This window comes from Dendropsophus ebraccatus, chromosome 1 (genome assembly GCF_027789765.1).
Source record: "Dendropsophus ebraccatus isolate aDenEbr1 chromosome 1, aDenEbr1.pat, whole genome shotgun sequence".
In the NCBI taxonomy this organism is placed as follows: domain Eukaryota; kingdom Metazoa; phylum Chordata; class Amphibia; order Anura; family Hylidae; genus Dendropsophus; species Dendropsophus ebraccatus.
Genome location: NC_091454.1, coordinates 2,585,693 through 2,603,750, shown reverse-complemented (window position 1 = coordinate 2,603,750; position 18,058 = coordinate 2,585,693). Strand labels below are relative to the sequence as shown.

Here is an 18,058-nt window from a genome sequence, read left to right as displayed (position 1 = left end):
TACATCTATAGTACATTGTATCTGCTGTATCACCTGTACATGGAGACGTCAGGCTGTATCTACAATCTATATGTACATTGTATCTACTGTATCACCTGTACATGGGAGGAGTCAGACTGTATCTACATCTATATGGACATTGTATCTGCTGTATCACCTGTACATGGGCGACGTCAGCTGTATCTACATCTATATGTACATTGTATCTACTGTATCACCTGTACTGGGAGGAGTCAGACTGTATCTACATCTATATGTACATTGTATCTGCTGTATCACCTGTACAGGGAGGAGTCAGACTGTATCTACATCTATATGTACATTGTATCTACTGTATAACCTGTACATGGGAGGAGTCAGACTGTATCTACATCTATATGTACATTGATCTACTGTATCCCCTGTACATGGGAGGAGTCAGACTGTATCTACATCTAGAATTACATTGTATCTACTGTATCACCTATACATGGGAGGAGTCAGACTGTATCTACATCTATATGACATTGTATCTACTGTATCACCTGTACATGGGAGGAGTCAGACTGTATCTACATCCTATATGTACATTGTATCTACTGTATCACCTGTACATGGGAGGAGTCAGGCTGTATTACATCTAGAATGACATTGTATCTACGTATCACCTGTACATGGAGGAGTCAGACTGTATCTACATCTATATGTACATTGTATCTACTGTATCACCTGTACACTGGGAGGAGCAGACTGTATCTACATCTATATGTACATTGTATCTACTGTATCACCTGTACATGGGAGGGAGTCAGACTGTATCTACATCTAGAATTACATTGTATCTACTGTATCACCTGTACATGGGAGGAGTCAGACTGTATCTACATCTATATGTACATTGTATCTACTGTATCACCTGTACATGGAGGAGTCAGACTGTATCTACATCTATATTACATTGCGTATCTACTGTATCACCTGTACATGGGAGGAGTCATGACTGTATCTACATCTATACTGTACATTGTATCTACTGTATCACCTGTACATGGGAGGAGTCAGACTGTATCTACAATCATATGATAACATTGTATCTACTGTATCACCTGTACATGGGAGGGAGTCAGGACTGTATCTACATCTATATGTACATTGTATCTACTGTATCACTGTACATGGGAGGAAGTCAGGGCTGTATCTACATCTATATGTACATTGTATCTACTGTATCACCTGTACATGGGAGGAGTCAGGCATGTATCTACATCTATATGTACATTGTATCTACTGTATCACCTGTACATGGGAGGAGTCAGGCTGTATCTACATCTATATGTACATTGTATCTACTGTATCCCCTGTACAGGGGAGGAGTCAGACTGTATCTACATCTAGATTATACATTGTATCTGCTGTATCACCCTGTACATGGGAGGAGTCAGACGTATCTACATCTATATGTACATTGTATCTACGGTATCACCTGTACATGGGAGGAGTCAGACTGTATCTACATCTATATGTACATTGTATCTACTGTATCACCTGTACAGGGAGGAGTCAGACTATATCTACATCTAGAATTACATTGTATCTACTGTATCACCTTGTACATGGGAGGAGTCAGACTGTATCTACATCTATATGTACATTGGTATCCCCCTACTGATAATCACCTGTACAATGGGAGGTAGTCAGACTGTATGCTACAATCTAATATGTACCATTGTATCTTCTTGTTTTGCACCTGGACATGTACATGGGAGGAGTCGGGCTGTATCTACATCTATATGTACATTGTATCTACGGTCTCACCTGTACAGGGGAGGAGTCAGACTGTATATCTACATCTATAAGTACATTGTATCTACTGTATCACCTGTACATGGGAGGAGTCAGGCTGTATCTACCTCTATATGTACATTGTATCTACTGTATCACCTGTACATGGGAGGAGTCAGGCTGTATCATACATCTAGATGCCATTGTATCTACTGTATCACCTGTACATGGGAGGAGTCAGACTGTATCTACATCTATATTTACATTGTATCTACTGTATCACCTGTACATGGGAGGAGGTCAGACTGTATCTACCATCTATATGTACATTGTATCTACTGATATCACCTGTTACATGGGAGGAGGTCAGACTGTATCTACATCTAGAATGACATTGTATCTACTGTATCACCTGTACAATGGGAGGAGTCAGACTGTATCTACATCTAGAATTAATTAGTATCTACTGTATCACCTGTACCTGGGAGGAGTCAGGCGTATCTACATCTAGAATGACATTGTATATACTGTATCACCTGTACATGGGAGAGTCATGCTGTATCTACATCTATATGTACATGTTATCTACTGTATCACCTGTACATGGAGGAGTCCAGGCTGTATCTACATCTATATGTACATTGTATTCTACTGTATCACCTGTACTGGGAGGAGTCAGACTGTATCTACATCTATATGTACATTGTATCTACTGTATCACCTGTACATGGGGAGGAAGTCAGACTGTATCTACATCTATATGTACATTGTTATCTACTGTATCACCTGTACATGGGAGGAGTCAGACTGTATCTACATCTATATGTACATTGTATCTACTGTATCACCTGTACATGGGAGGAGTCAGACTGTATCTACATCTATATGTACATTGTCTCTACTGTATCACCTGTACATGGGAGGAGTCAGGCTGTATCTACATCTAGAATGACATTGTATCTGCTGTATCACCTGTACATGGGAGGAGTCAGACGGTATCTACATCTATATGTACATTGTATCTACTGTATCACCTGTACATGGGAGGAGTCAGACTGTATCTACATCTATACGTACATTGTATCTACTGTATCACCTGTACATGGGAGGAGTCAGGCTGTATCTACATCTAGAATTACATTGTATCTGCTGTATCACCTGTACATGGGAGGAGTCAGACTGTATCTACATCTAGAATTACATTGTATCTACTGTATCACCTGTACATGGGAGGAGTCAGGCTGTATCTACATCTAGAATTACATTGTATCTACTGTATCACCTGTACATGGGAGGAGTCGGGCTGTATCTACATCTAGAATTACATTGTATCTGCTGTATCACCTGTACATGGGAGGAGTCAGACTGTATCTACATCTATATGTACATTGTATCTACTGTATCACCTGTACATGGGAGGAGTCAGACTGTATCTACATCTATATGTACATTGTATCTACTGTATCACCTGTACATGGGAGGAGTCAGACTGTATCTACATCTATATGTACATGTATCTACTGTATCCCTGTACATGGAGAGTCAGACTGTATTACATCTAGATGTACATTGTATCTACTGTATCACCTGTACATGGGGAGGAGTCCAGACTGTATCTACATCTATATGGACATTGTATCTACTGTATCACCTGTACATGGGAGAGTCAGACTATATCTACATCTAGAATTACATTGTATCTACTGTATCACCTGTACATGGGAGGAGTCAAGACTGTATCTACATCTATATACTCATTGTATTTACTCTATACCCTATACATGGGAGGAGTCAGACTGTATCTACATCTATATGTACATTGTATCTACTCTATCACCTGTACATGGGAGGAGTCAGGCTGTATCTACATCTATATGGTACATTGTATCTACTGTATCACCTGTACATGGGAGGAGTCAGGCTGTATCTACATCTATATGTACATTGTATCTACTGTATCACCTGTACATGGGAGGAGTCAGACTGTATCTACATCTATATGTACATTGTATCTACTCTATCACCTGTACATGGGAGGAGTCAGGCTGTATCTACATCTATATTGTACATTGTATCTACTCTATCACCTGTACATGGGAGGAGTCAGGCTGTATCTACATCTATATGTACATTGTATCTACTGTATCACCTGTACATGGGAGGAGTCAGGCTGTATCTACATCTATATGTACATTGTATATACTGTATCACCTGTACATGGGAGGAGTCAGACTGTAATCATAACATCTATATGTAGCATTGTATCTACTGTAATCACCTGTACAGGGAGGAGTCAGACTAATATCTACATCTAGAATTACATTGGATCTACTGTAATCACCTGTACATGGGAGGAGTCAGACTGTAATCTACAATCTATATGACTCATGGTATTACTCGTATAACCTAGTACATGGGAGGAGTCAGACTGTATCTACATCTATATGATACATTGTATCGACGCTATCACCGTACATGGGAGGAGTAAGGAACTGTATCTACATCTATAATGTAACATTGTATCTACTGTATCACCTGTACATGGGAGGAGTCAGACTGTATCTACATCTATATGTACATTGTATCTGCTGTATCACCTGTACATGGGAGACGTCAGGCTGTATCTACATCTATATGTACATTGTATCTACTGTATCACCTGTACATGGGAGGAGTCAGGCTGTATCTACATCTATATGTACATTGTATCTGCTGTATCACCTGTACATGGGAGACGTCAGGCTGTATCTACATCTATATGTACATTGTATCTACTGTATCACCTGTACATGGGAGGAGTCAGACTGTATCTACATCTATATGTACATTGTATCTGCTGTATCACCTGTACATGGGAGGAGTCAGACTGTATCTACATCTATATGTACATTGTATCTACTGTATCACCTGTACATGGGAGGAGTCAGACTGTATCTACATCTATATGTACATTGTATCTACTGTATCACCTGTACATGGGAGGAGTCAGACTGTATCTACATCTAGAATTACATTGTATCTACTGTATCACCTATACATGGGAGGAGTCAGACTGTATCTACATCTATATGTACATTGTATCTACTGTATCACCTGTACATGGGAGGAGTCAGACTGTATCTACATCTATATGTACATTGTATCTACTGTATCACCTGTACATGGGAGGAGTCAGACTGTATCTACATCTATATGTACATTGTATCTACTGTATCACCTGTACATGGGAGGAGTCAGGCTGTATCTACATCTATATGTACATTGTATCTACTGTATCACCTGTACATGGGAGGAGTCAGGCTGTATCTACATCTATATGTACATTGTATCTACTGTATCACCTGTACATGGGAGGAGTCAGACTGTATCTACATCTAGAATTACATTGTATCTACTGTATCACCTGTACATGGGAGGAGTCAGACTGTATCTACATCTATATGTACATTGTATCTACTGTATCACCTGTACATGGGAGGAGTCAGACTGTATCTACATCTATATGTACATTGTATCTACTGTATCACCTGTACATTGGAGGAGTCAGACTAGATCTACATCTAGAATTACATTGTATCTACTGTATCACCTGTACATGGAGGAGTCAGACTGTATCTACATCTATATGTACATTGTATCTACTGTATCACCTGTACATGGGAGGAGTCAGACTGTATCTACATCTATATGTACATTGTATCTACTGTATCACCTGTACATGGGAGGAGGTCGGGACTGTATCTACATCTATATGTACATTGTATCTACTGTATCACCTGTACATGGGAGGAGTCAGACTGTATCTACATCTATATGTACATTGTATCTACTGTATCACCTGTACATGGGAAGGAGTCAGGCTGTATCTACATCTATATGTACATTGTATCTACTGTATCACCTGTACATGGGAGGGAGTCAGGCTGTATCTACATCTAGAATGACATTGTATCTACTGTACTCACCTGTACATGGGAGGAGTCAGACTGTATCTACATCTATATGTACATTGTATCTACTGTATCACCTGTACATGGGAGAGAAGTCAGACTGTCTCTCACATCTCATACTGTACATTGTATCTACTGTATCACCTGTACATGGAGGTAGTCAGGACTGTCATCTCACTCATCTAGATACATTGTCTCTAGCTGTATCACCTGTACCATGGGCATGGAGTCAGACTGTATCTACATCTAGAAATTACATGTATCTACTGTATCACCTGTACATGGGAGGAGTCAGGGCTTATCTACATCTTAGAATTACATTGTATATACTGTATCATCCTGTACATGGGAGGAGTCAGGGCTGTATCTACATCTATATTACATTGTATCTACTGTATCAGCCTTTACATGGGAGAGTCAGGACTGATATCTACATCTCTATGTACATTGTATCTACTGTATCACCTGTATGGGAGGAGTCAGACTGTATCTACATCTATATGTACATTGTCTCTACTGTATCACCTGTACATGGGAGAGGTCAGAACTGTATCTACATCTATATGTACATTGTATCTACTGTATACCTGTACATGGGACGAGAGTCAGACTGTATCTACTATCTATATTACATTGTATCTACTGTATCACCTGTACATGGGAGGAGTCGAGACTGTATCTACATCTATATGTACAATTGTATCTACTGTAATCACCATGTACTGGAGAGGAGTCAGGCTGTATCTCTACATCTAGAAATGTACATGTATCTGCTGTATCACCTGTACATGGGAGGAGATCAGACTGTATCTACATACTATATGTACATTGTATCTACTGTATCACCTGTACATGGGAGGAGTCAGACTGTATCTACATCTATACGTACTTGTATCTACTGTATCACCTGTACATGGGAGGCGTACAGGCTGTATCTACATCTAGATTACATTGGATCTGCTGTATCACCTGTACATGGGAGGAGTCAGACTGTATCTACATCTAGAATGTACATGGTATCTACTGTATCACCTGTACATGGGAGGAGTCAGGCTGTATCTACATCTATATGTACATTGTATCTACTGTATCACCTGGTACATGGGAGGAGTCGGGCTGTATCTACATCTAGAATTACATTGTATCTGCTGTATCACCTGTACATGGGAGGAGTCAGACTGTATCTACATCTATATGTACATTGTATCTACTGTATCACCTGTACATGGGAGGAGTCAGACTGTATCTACATCTATATGTACATTGTATCTACTGTATCACCTGTACATGGGAGGAGTCAGACTGTATCTACATCTATATGTACATTGTATCTACTGTATCACCTGTACATGGGAGGAGTCAGACTGTATCTACATCTATATGTACATTGTATCTACTGTATCACCTGTACATGGGAGGAGTCAGACTGTATCTACATCTAGAATTACATTGTATCTACTGTATCACCTGTACATGGGAGGAGTCGGGCTGTATCTACATCTAGAATTACATTGTATCTGCTGTATCACCTGTACATGGGAGGAGTCAGACTGTATCTACATCTATATGTACATTGTATCTACTGTATCACCTGTACATGGGAGGAGTCAGACTGTATCTACATCTATATGTACATTGTATCTACTGTATCACCTGTACATGGGAGGAGTCAGACTGTCTCTACATCTATATGTACATTGTATCTACTGTATCACCTGTACATGGGAGGAGTCAGGCTGTATCTACATCTATATGTACATTGTATCTACTGTATCACCTGTAACATGGGAGGAGTCAGGCTGTATCTACATCTATATGTAGCATTGTATCTACTGTATCACCTGTACATGGGAGGAGTCAGGCTGTATCTACATCTAGAATGACATTGTATCTACTGTATCACCTGTACATGGGAGGAAGTCAGGACTGTATCTACATCTATATGTACATTGTATCTACTGTATCACCTGTACATGGGAGGAGTCAGGCTGTATCTACATCTAGAATGACATTGTATCTACTGTATCACCTGTACATGGGAGGAGTCAGACTGTATCTACATCTATATGTACATTGTATCTGCTGTATCACCTGTACATGGGAGAAGTCAGACTGTATCTACATCTATATGTACATTGTATCTACTGTATCACCTGTACATGGGAGGAGTCAGACTGTATCTACATCTAGAATGACATTGTATCTACTGTATCACCTGTACATGGGAGGAGTCAGACTGTATCTACATCTAGAATTACATTGTATCTACTGTATCACCTGTACATGGGAGGAGTCAGGCTGTATCTACATCTAGAATGACATTGTATATACTGTATCACCTGTACATGGGAGGAGTCAGGCTGTATCTACATCTATATGTACATTGTATCTACTGTATCACCTGTACATGGGAGGAGTCAGGCTGTATCTACATCTATATGTACATTGTATCTACTGTATCACCTGTACATGGGAGGAGTCAGACTGTATCTACATCTATATGTACATTGTATCTACTGTATCACCTGTACATGGGAGGAGTCAGACTGTATCTACATCTATATGTACATTGTATCTACTGTATCACCTGTACATGGGAGGAGGTCAGACTGTATCTACATCTATATGTACATTGTATCTACTGTATCACCTGTACATGGGAGGAGTCAGACTGTATCTACATCTATATGTACATTGTATCTACTGTATCACCTGTACATGGGAGGAGTCAGGCTGTATCTACATCTAGAATGACATTGTATCTGCTGTATCACCTGTACATGGGAGGAGTCAGACTGTATCTACATCTATATGTACATTGTATCTACTGTATCACCTGTACATGGGAGGAGTCAGACTGTATCTACATCTATACGTACATTGTATCTACTGTATCACCTGTACATGGGAGGAGTCAGGCTGTATCTACATCTAGAATTACATTGTATCTGCTGTATCACCTGTACATGGGAGGAGTCAGACTGTATCTACATCTAGAATTACATTGTATCTACTGTATCACCTGTACATGGGAGGAGTCAGGCTGTATCTACATCTAGAATTACATTGTATCTACTGTATCACCTGTACATGGGAGGAGTCGGGCTGTATCTACATCTAGAATTACATTGTATCTGCTGTATCACCTGTACATGGGAGGAGTCAGACTGTATCTACATCTATATGTACATTGTATCTACTGTATCACCTGTACATGGGAGGAGTCAGACTGTATCTACATCTATATGTACATTGTATCTACTGTATCACCTGTACATGGGAGGAGTCAGACTGTATCTACATCTATATGTACATTGTATCTACTGTATCACCTGTACATGGGAGGAGTCAGGCTGTATCTACATCTATATGTACATTGTATCTACTGTATCACCTGTACATGGGAGGAGTCAGACTGTATCTACATCTAGAATTACATTGTATCTACTGTATCACCTGTACATGGGAGGAGTCGGGCTGTATCTACATCTAGAATTACATTGTATCTGCTGTATCACCTGTACATGGGAGGAGTCAGACTGTATCTACATCTATATGTACATTGTATCTACTGTATCACCTGTACATGGGAGGAGTCAGACTGTATCTACATCTATATGTACATTGTATCTACTGTATCACCTGTACATGGGAGGAGTCAGACTGTATCTACATCTATATGTACATTGTATCTACTGTATCACCTGTACATGGGAGGAGTCAGGCTGTATCTACATCTATATGTACATTGTATCTACTGTATCACCTGTACATGGGAGGAGTCGGCTGTATCTACATCTATATGTACATTGTATCTACTGTATCACCTGTACATGGGAGGAGTCAGACTGTATCTACATCTATATGTACATTGTATCTACTGTATCACCTGTACATGGGAGGAGTCAGGCTGTATCTACATCTATATGTACATTGTATCTACTGTATCACCTGTACATGGGAGGAGTCAGACTGTATCTACATCTAGAATTACATTGTATCTGCTGTATCACCTGTACATGGGAGGAGTCAGACTGTATCTACATCTATATGTACATTGTATCTACTGTATCACCTGTACATGGGAGGAGTCAGACTGTATCTACATCTATATGTACATTGTATCTACTGTATCACCTGTACATGGGAGGAGTCGGGCTGTATCTACATCTATATGTACATTGTATCTACTGTATCACCTGTACATGGGAGGAGTCAGACTGTATCTACATCTATATGTACATTGTATCTACTGTATCACCTGTACATGGGAGGAGTCAGGCTGTATCTACATCTAGAATGACAGAATGACATTGTATCTACTGTATCACCTGTACATGGGAGGAGTCAGACTGTATCTACATCTATATGTACATTGTATCTACTGTATCACCTGTACATGGGAGGAGTCAGACTGTATCTACATCTATATGTACATTGTATCTACTGTATCACCTGTACATGGGAGGAGTCAGACTGTATCTACATCTAGAATGACATTGTATCTACTGTATCACCTGTACATGGGAGGAGTCAGACTGTATCTACATCTAGAATTACATTGTATCTACTGTATCACCTGTACATGGGAGGAGTCAGGCTGTATCTACATCTAGAATGACATTGTATATACTGTATCACCTGTACATGGGAGGAGTCAGGCTGTATCTACATCTATATGTACATTGTATCTACTGTATCACCTGTACATGGGAGGAGTCAGGCTGTATCTACATCTATATGTACATTGTATCTACTGTATCACCTGTACATGGGAGGAGTCAGACTGTATCTACATCTATATGTACATTGTATCTACTGTATCACCTGTACATGGGAGGAGTCAGACTGTATCTACATCTATATGTACATTGTATCTACTGTATCACCTGTACATGGGAGGAGTCAGACTGTATCTACATCTATATGTACATTGTATCTACTGTATCACCTGTACATGGGAGGAGTCAGACTGTATCTACATCTATATGTACATTGTATCTACTGTATCACCTGTACATGGGAGGAGTCAGGCTGTATCTACATCTAGAATGACATTGTATCTGCTGTATCACCTGTACATGGGAGGAGTCAGACTGTATCTACATCTAGAATTACATTGTATCTACTGTATCACCTGTACATGGGAGGAGTCAGGCTGTATCTACATCTATATGTACATTGTATCTACTGTATCACCTGTACATGGGAGGAGTCAGGCTGTATCTACATCTAGAATGACATTGTATCTACTGTATCACCTGTACATGGGAGGAGTCAGGCTTCATCTACATCTATATGTACATTGTATCTACTGTATCACCTGTACATGGGAGGAGTCAGGCTGTATCTACATCTAGAATTACATTGTATCTACTGTATCACCTGTACATGGGAGGAGTCAGACTGTATCTACATCTATATGTACATTGTATCTACTGTATCACCTGTACATGGGAGGAGTCAGGCTGTATCTACATCTAGAATGACATTGTATCTCCCCTTGGTTTCTCCTCCAGGTGTACGGTGGATACTTCTCTTGGGGAACCGGCTTAGCTACATTATCCAACATTGATATCCAGATACCAACAGGTTAGATCTCTTCCCATTCTTATCTCACATTGTGTCCTCCAGAGCTGCACTCACTATTCTGCTGTTGCTTCCTTTCAGTCCGTCAGCAGAGCCGGGGGGCGGAGCTTACACCATCTAATAATCTGTTAATGGATATTCTAGCTGTTATAAGCTCCTCCTCCGGCTTCAGTCACATGACTCCTGTTGTTCTTTGGCGCAGGTCAGCTGACCATGGTGGTGGGGCAGGTGGGCTGCGGTAAATCCTCGCTGCTGCTCGCAATTCTCGGGGAGATGCAGACGCTGGAGGGACGCGTTTGTTGGAACAAGTAAGTGGCGCTTATTACTGGTCATTGGGAATTATCTTACAGGAGGCGTCTCTGCGGTTATCACCAGCGCAGTCTGAACTTCTTCATTTTAACCCTTTCTTAGCGCTGCCAGCTGATTGGACGTTACACTCTCTATGTATGTTGTGTTTTTTTATTTTATGCAATCCTCGCTGAGGGGCCTCCCAGTGAGCTGAGCAGGGGCAAGAGGAAGTTAGCCCCGCCCCCCACAGAGACATGACTCTTCCTGATTCTAAGGCGTCAAGAGGGCAGGAGGATGTGCCATGTGACCCTTCTTGGCTCAGCTGATTGGCTGAGGGCGGAGCCTATAGGACCCCCAGTTTTTCAGATCCCTGATGGGAACCTAAAATAATGATGTACTGTATCTAAGCTGTATGTACTGTATCTAAGCTCGTCTGCACTATACCCCCATCAAGTGCTTCAGAGTGTGGTGCAGCCTTAATGATCCGCCTTGCACTACACCTCTTTAGAGATGTATCTAAGCTCTTCTTGTGTGATACATTCAAAGAGATCTAAACTCTGGTACCTCCCCTATAGAGGTATCTAAGTTAATCTGAACTCTATTCTCCAATTAGTGGAGCTGCTGTATCTAAGCTCCTCCTGTGTGATACAGCCCCAGAGATCCACACCCCCATCACATACTGATCAGCTGCTGTATCTAAGCTCCTCCTGTGTGATACGGCCCCAGAGATCCAAACTCCGCATCACATGCTGATCAGCTGCTGTATCTAAACTCATTCTGTGTGGTACAGCCCCAGAGATCCACACCCCCATCACATGCTGATCAGCTGCTGTATCTAAGCTCATTCTGTGTGATACAGCCCCAGAGATCCACACCCCCATCACATGCTGATCAGCTGTTGTATCTAAGCTCATTCTGTGTGATACAGCCCCAGAGATCCACACCCCCATGACATGCTGAGCAGCTGCTGTATCTAAGCTCATTCTGTGTGGTACAACCCCAGAGATCCACACCCCCATCACATGCTGATCAGCTGTTGTATCTAAGCTCCTCCTGTGTGATACTGCCCCAGAGATCCACACCCCATCACATGCTGATCAGCTGTTGTATCTAAGCTCATTCTGTGTGGTACAGCCCCAGAGATCCACACCCCCATCACATGCTGATCAGCTGCTGTATCTAAGCTCATTCTGTGTGGTACAGCCCCAGAGATCCAAACTCCGCATCACATGCTGAGCAGCTGCTGTATCTAAGCTCATTCTGTGTGGTACAACCCCAGAGATCCACACCCCCATCACATGCTGATCAGCTGTTGTATCTAAGCTCCTCCTGTGTGATACTGCCCCAGAGATCCACACCCCCATCACATGCTGATCAGCTGCTGTATCTAAGCTCATTCTGTGTGGTACAGCCCCAGAGATCCACACCCCCATCACATGCTGATCAGCTGTTGTATCTAAGCTCATTCTGTGTGATACAACCCCAGAGATCCACACCCCCATCACATGCTGATCAGCTGCTGTATCCAAGCTCATTCTGTGTGATACCGCCCCAGAGATCCACACCCCCATCACATGCTGATCAGCTGCTGTATCTAAGCTCATTCTGTGTGATACAGCCCCAGAGATCCACACTCTGCATCACATGCTGATCAGCTGTTGTATCTAAGCTCATTCTGTGTGATACAGCCCCAGAGATCCACACCCCCATCACATGCTGATCAGCTGTTGTATCTAAGCTCATTCTGTGTGATACAGCCCCAGAGATCCACACCCCCATCACATGCTGACCAGCTCCTGTATCTAAGCTCATTCTGTGTGATACGGCCCCAGAGATCCACACCCCCATCACATGCTGATCAGCTGTTGTATCTAAGCTCCTCCTGTGTGATACTGCCCCAGAGATCCACACCCCCATCACATGCTGACCAGCTCCTGTATCTAATCTCCTCCTGTGTGATACCACCCTGATATAATGGTATAGTCTGGCTCTGCGGTTCGGGGTTTGCTGTCTCGTATATATAACGACTTTTACTGCACATTTCAGGCTCCGCCAGAAAGGCTTCCGGGGTACGGACGGACTCTTCAGGTATTACGGCCGTGTATAGATGCATAACCTCCAGTCATCCAGTGGTGTAGTATATAGGATCAGTCGGCTCTCCTGTGTGGTGTAGTATATAGGATCAGTCGGCTCTCCTGTGTGGTGTAGTATATAGGATCAGTCGGCTCTCCTGTGTGGTGTAGTATAGAGGATCAGTCAGCTCTCCTGTGTGGTGTAGTATATAGGATCAGTCAGCTCTCCTGTGTGGTGTAGTATATAGGATCAGTCAGCTCTCCTGTGTGGTGTAGTATATAGGATCAGTCAGCTCTCCTGTGTGGTGTAGTATATAGGATCAGTCAGCTCTCCTGTGTGGTGTAGTATACATGATCAGTCGGCTCTCCTGTGTGGTGTAGTATATAGGATCAGTCGGCTCTCCTGTGTGGTGTAATATAGAGGAGCAGTCAGCTCTGCTGTGTGGTGTAATATATAGGAGCAGTCAGCTCTCCTGTGTGGTGTAGTATATAGGATCAGTCGGCTCTCCTGTGTGGGGTAGTATATAGGATCAGTCGGCTCTCCTGTGTGGTGTAGAATATAGGATCAGTCAGCTCTGCTGTGTGGTGTAATATATAGGATCAGTCAGCTCTCCTGAGTGGTGTAGTATATAGGATCAGTCGGCTCTCCTGTGTGGTGTAGTATATAGGATCAGTCGGCTCTCCTGTGTGGTGTAGTATAGAGGATCAGTCAGCTCTCCTGTGTGGTGTAGTATATAGGATCAGTCAGCTCTCCTGTGTGGTGTAGTATATAGGATCAGTCAGCTCTCTTGTGTGGTGTAGTATACATGATCAGTCAGCTCTCCTGTGTGGTGTAGTATACATGATCAGTCAGCTCTCCTGTGTGGTGTAGTATATAGGATCAGTCGGCTCTCCTGTGTGGTGTATTATACATGATCAGTCGGCTCTCCTGTGTGGTGTAATATAGAGGATCAGTCAGCTCTCCTGTGTGGTGTAGTATACATGATCAGTCGTCTCTCCTGTGTGGTGTAGTATATAGGATCAGTCAGCTCTCCTGTGTTGCCTGGTATATAGGATCAGTCAGCTCTCCTGTGTGGTGTAGTATATTGGATCAGTCGGCTCTCCTGTGTGGTGTATTATATAGGATCAGTCAGCTCTCCTGTGTGGTGTAGTATATAGGATCAGTCGGCTCTCCTGTGTGGTGTAGTATAGAGGATCAGTCAGCTCTCCTGTGTGGTGTATTATATAGGATCAGTCGGCTCTCCTGTGTGGGGTAGTATATAGGATCAGTCGGCTCTGCTGTGTGTTGTAGTATATAGGATCAGTCAGCTCTCCTGTGTTGCCTGGTATATAGGATCAGTCAGCTCTCTTGTGTGGTGTAGTATATAGGATCAGTCGGCTCTCCTGTGTGGTGTATTATACATGATCAGTCGGCTCTCCTGTGTGGTGTATTATACATGATCAGTCAGCTCTCCTGTGTGGTGTAGTATATACAATCAGTCGGCTCTCCTGTGTGGTGTAGTATATAGGAGCAGTCAGCTCTCCTGAGTGGTGTAGTATATAGGATCAGTCAGCTCTCCTGTGTGGTGTAGTATACATGATCAGTCGGCTCTCCTGTGTGGTGTAGAATATAGGATCAGTCAGCTCTCCTGTGTAGTGTAGTATATAGGATCAGTCAGCTCTCCTGTGTGGTGTAGTATATAGGATCAGTCAGCTCTCCTGTGTGGTGTAGTATACATGATCAGTCAGCTCTCCTGTGTGGTGTAGTATATAGGATCAGTCAGTTCTCCTGTGTGGTGTAGTATACATGATCAGTCGGCTCTCCTGTGTGGTGTAGAATATAGGATCAGTCAGCTCTCCTGTGTAGTGTAGTATATAGGATCAGTCAGCTCTCCTGTGTGGTGTAGTATATAGGATCAGTCAGCTCTCCTGTGTGGTGTAGTATACATGATCAGTCAGCTCTCCTGTGTGGTGTAGTATATAGGATCAGTCGGCTCTCCTGTGTGGTGTAGTATAGAGGATCAGTCAGCTCTCCTGTGTGGTGTAATATATAGGAGCAGTCAGCTCTCCTGTGTGGTGTAGTATATAGGATCAGTCAGTTCTCCTGTGTGGTGTAGTATATAGGATCAGTCAGCTCTCCTGTGTGGTGTAGTATAGAGGATCAGTCAGCTCTCCTGTGTGGTGTAGTATACATGATCAGTCAGCTCTCCTGTGTGGTGTAGTATACATGATCAGTCGGCTCTCCTGTGTGGTGGCGTATATAGGATCAGTCAGCTCTCCTGTGTAGTGTAGTATATAGGATCAGTCAGTTCTCCTGTGTGGTGTAGTATATAGGATCAGTTGGCTCTCCTGTGTGGTGTAGTATATAGGATCAGTCAGCTCTCCTGTGTGGTGTAGTATATAGGATCAGTCGGCTCTCCTGTGTGGTGTATTATATAGGATCAGTCGGCTCTCCTGTGTGGTGTATTATATAGGATCAGTCGGCTCTCCTGTGTGGTGTAGTATATAGGATCAGTCGGCTCTCCTGTGTGGTGTAGTATATAGGATCAGTCAGCTCTCCTGTGTTGCCTGGTATATATCATCAGTTGGCTCTCCTGTGTGGTGTAGTATATAGGATCAGTCGGCTCTCCTGTGTGGCCTGGTATATAGGATCAGTCAGCTCTCTTGTGTGGTGTAGTATATAGGATCAGTCGGCTCTCCTGTGTGGTGCAGTATACAGGATCAGTCATTTTCCCTCTGGCTGGACAACAGCAGAATAGTGAGTGTAGCTCTGGAGGATGAGACATGATGTAACTGCAGAATAGTGAGTGCAGCTCTGGAGGATGAGACATGATGTAAGAGCAGAATAGTGAGTGCAGCTCTGGAGGATGAGACATGATGTAACAGCAGAATAGTGAGTGCAGCTCTGGAGGATGAGACATGATGTAACAGCAGAATAGTGAGTGCAGCTCTGGAGGATGAGACGTGATGTAAGAGCAGAATAGTGAGTGCAGCTCTGGAGGATGAGACATGATGTAACAGCAGAATAGTGAGTGCAGCTCTGGAGCACAGACATGACATTACACAATAGTGATATGGAGAGGGCTCCTCGGGGGCGGGGTTAATGTTGTCTTGTTTTTGTGACGTCTTGTGTTTCTTTCTCTTCTGCGGTAACTTGCAGCCTAGGAGAATGTGATTGCTGCTCTGAGGATGAGGACAGGTACTACCTCTGTGGGGTAACTGCCGGGTATTTCCCCCCCATTGCCGGTGCTGGTGATTGTTGCGCTCGTGGTGGCTAATCCAGTAATCTGCCGGGGCTCCGCCTCCATTAACCAAAGTCTCTTCATTTTCAGCTGTGTGCCCCTCCCCTTCATCCGTTAACCGTAACTTTGCTCCTCCCCTCTCATTCTCCTTCATTTGCAGGGATGCTGATCCTGGCGGGTCGTCCGTGGGGGCCGCGCTCACTAACACCGGGGCGGCCATAACCTGGATCATTGTTTCTCCACGTCTTCTCTGTTCTAGATTCCAGTTCCATCCTCCTCTTCCCCATCGGGCCCCTGGCTAACATATGGCTGCTTCTCTCTCTGGCCTGGACTGTAATAACCAGATAACGATCCGTCCCCTCGGGCCCCTCCCGCTGGGGTTTGGCCCATTGACAATTATCTGTAACATTAACTTGCTTGGTGTTGGGTTCTCTGGATTGTCCATTGTGATTGGAGGATAGCTGCTCCTTGGGGGCGTGTCCTCTGCTCCTCGGGGAGGGGGTGTGCTCTGCTCCTTGGGGGCGTGTCTTCGTGCTCTTAAACTCTGCACTCTCATTTCCAGTAAGAATCGATATTCGGTGGCTTATGCTGGACAGAAGCCGTGGCTGCTCAACGCCACCGTGGAGGAGAACATCACCTTTGGGAGCCCGTTCAACAAGCAAAGGTGAGACCCCCGGGTGTAAGAGAGTGCGGAGAGTGTGCGGGGTAAGAGAGGGCAGAGAGTGTGGGGGGTAAGAGAGGGCAGAGAGTGTGGGGGGTAAGAGAGGGCAGAGAGTGTGGGGGGTAAGAGAGGGCAGAGAGTGTGCGGTGTAAGAGAGGGCAGAGAGTGTGCGGGGTAAGAGGGCAGAGAGTGTGCGGGGTAAGAGAGGGCAGAGAGTGTGGGGGGTAAGAGAGGGCAGAGAGTGTGGGGGGTAAGAGAGGGCAGAGAGTGTGGGGGGTAAGAGAGGGCAGAGAGTGTGCGGTGTAAGAGAGGGCAGAGAGTGTGGGGGGGTAAGAGAGGGCAGAGAGTGTGGGGGGTAAGAGAGGGCAGAGAGTGTGGGGGGTAAGAGAGGGCAGAGAGTGTGCGGTGTAAGAGAGGGCAGAGAGTGTGCGGGGTAAGAGGGCAGAGAGTGTGCGGGGTAAGAGAGGGCAGAGAGTGTGGGGGGTAAGAGAGGGCAGAGAGTGTGGGGGGTAAGAG

At 43.6% G+C, this 18,058-nt stretch overlaps 1 protein-coding gene across 6 annotated transcripts in view; it reads left to right on the top strand.

The window, feature by feature from the left end:
• The window catches only part of ABCC9 (ATP binding cassette subfamily C member 9), a 127,507-nt gene that overhangs the window by 57,373 nt on the left and 52,076 nt on the right, over positions 1 to 18,058 (top strand). For 4 of the 6 annotated variants that reach the window (XM_069963754.1, XM_069963746.1, XM_069963763.1 and 1 more), the window contains exons 16-20: positions 11,231 to 11,303; positions 11,503 to 11,608; positions 13,635 to 13,676; positions 16,800 to 16,838; positions 17,444 to 17,545. In XM_069963754.1, the coding sequence (XP_069819855.1) occupies positions 11,231 to 11,303; positions 11,503 to 11,608; positions 13,635 to 13,676; positions 16,800 to 16,838; positions 17,444 to 17,545 (362 nt within the window). The remainder of the gene's footprint in view (positions 1 to 11,230; positions 11,304 to 11,502; positions 11,609 to 13,634; positions 13,677 to 16,799; positions 16,839 to 17,443; positions 17,546 to 18,058) is intronic. The other 2 variants (XM_069963781.1, XM_069963791.1) reach the window with 1 other exon arrangement.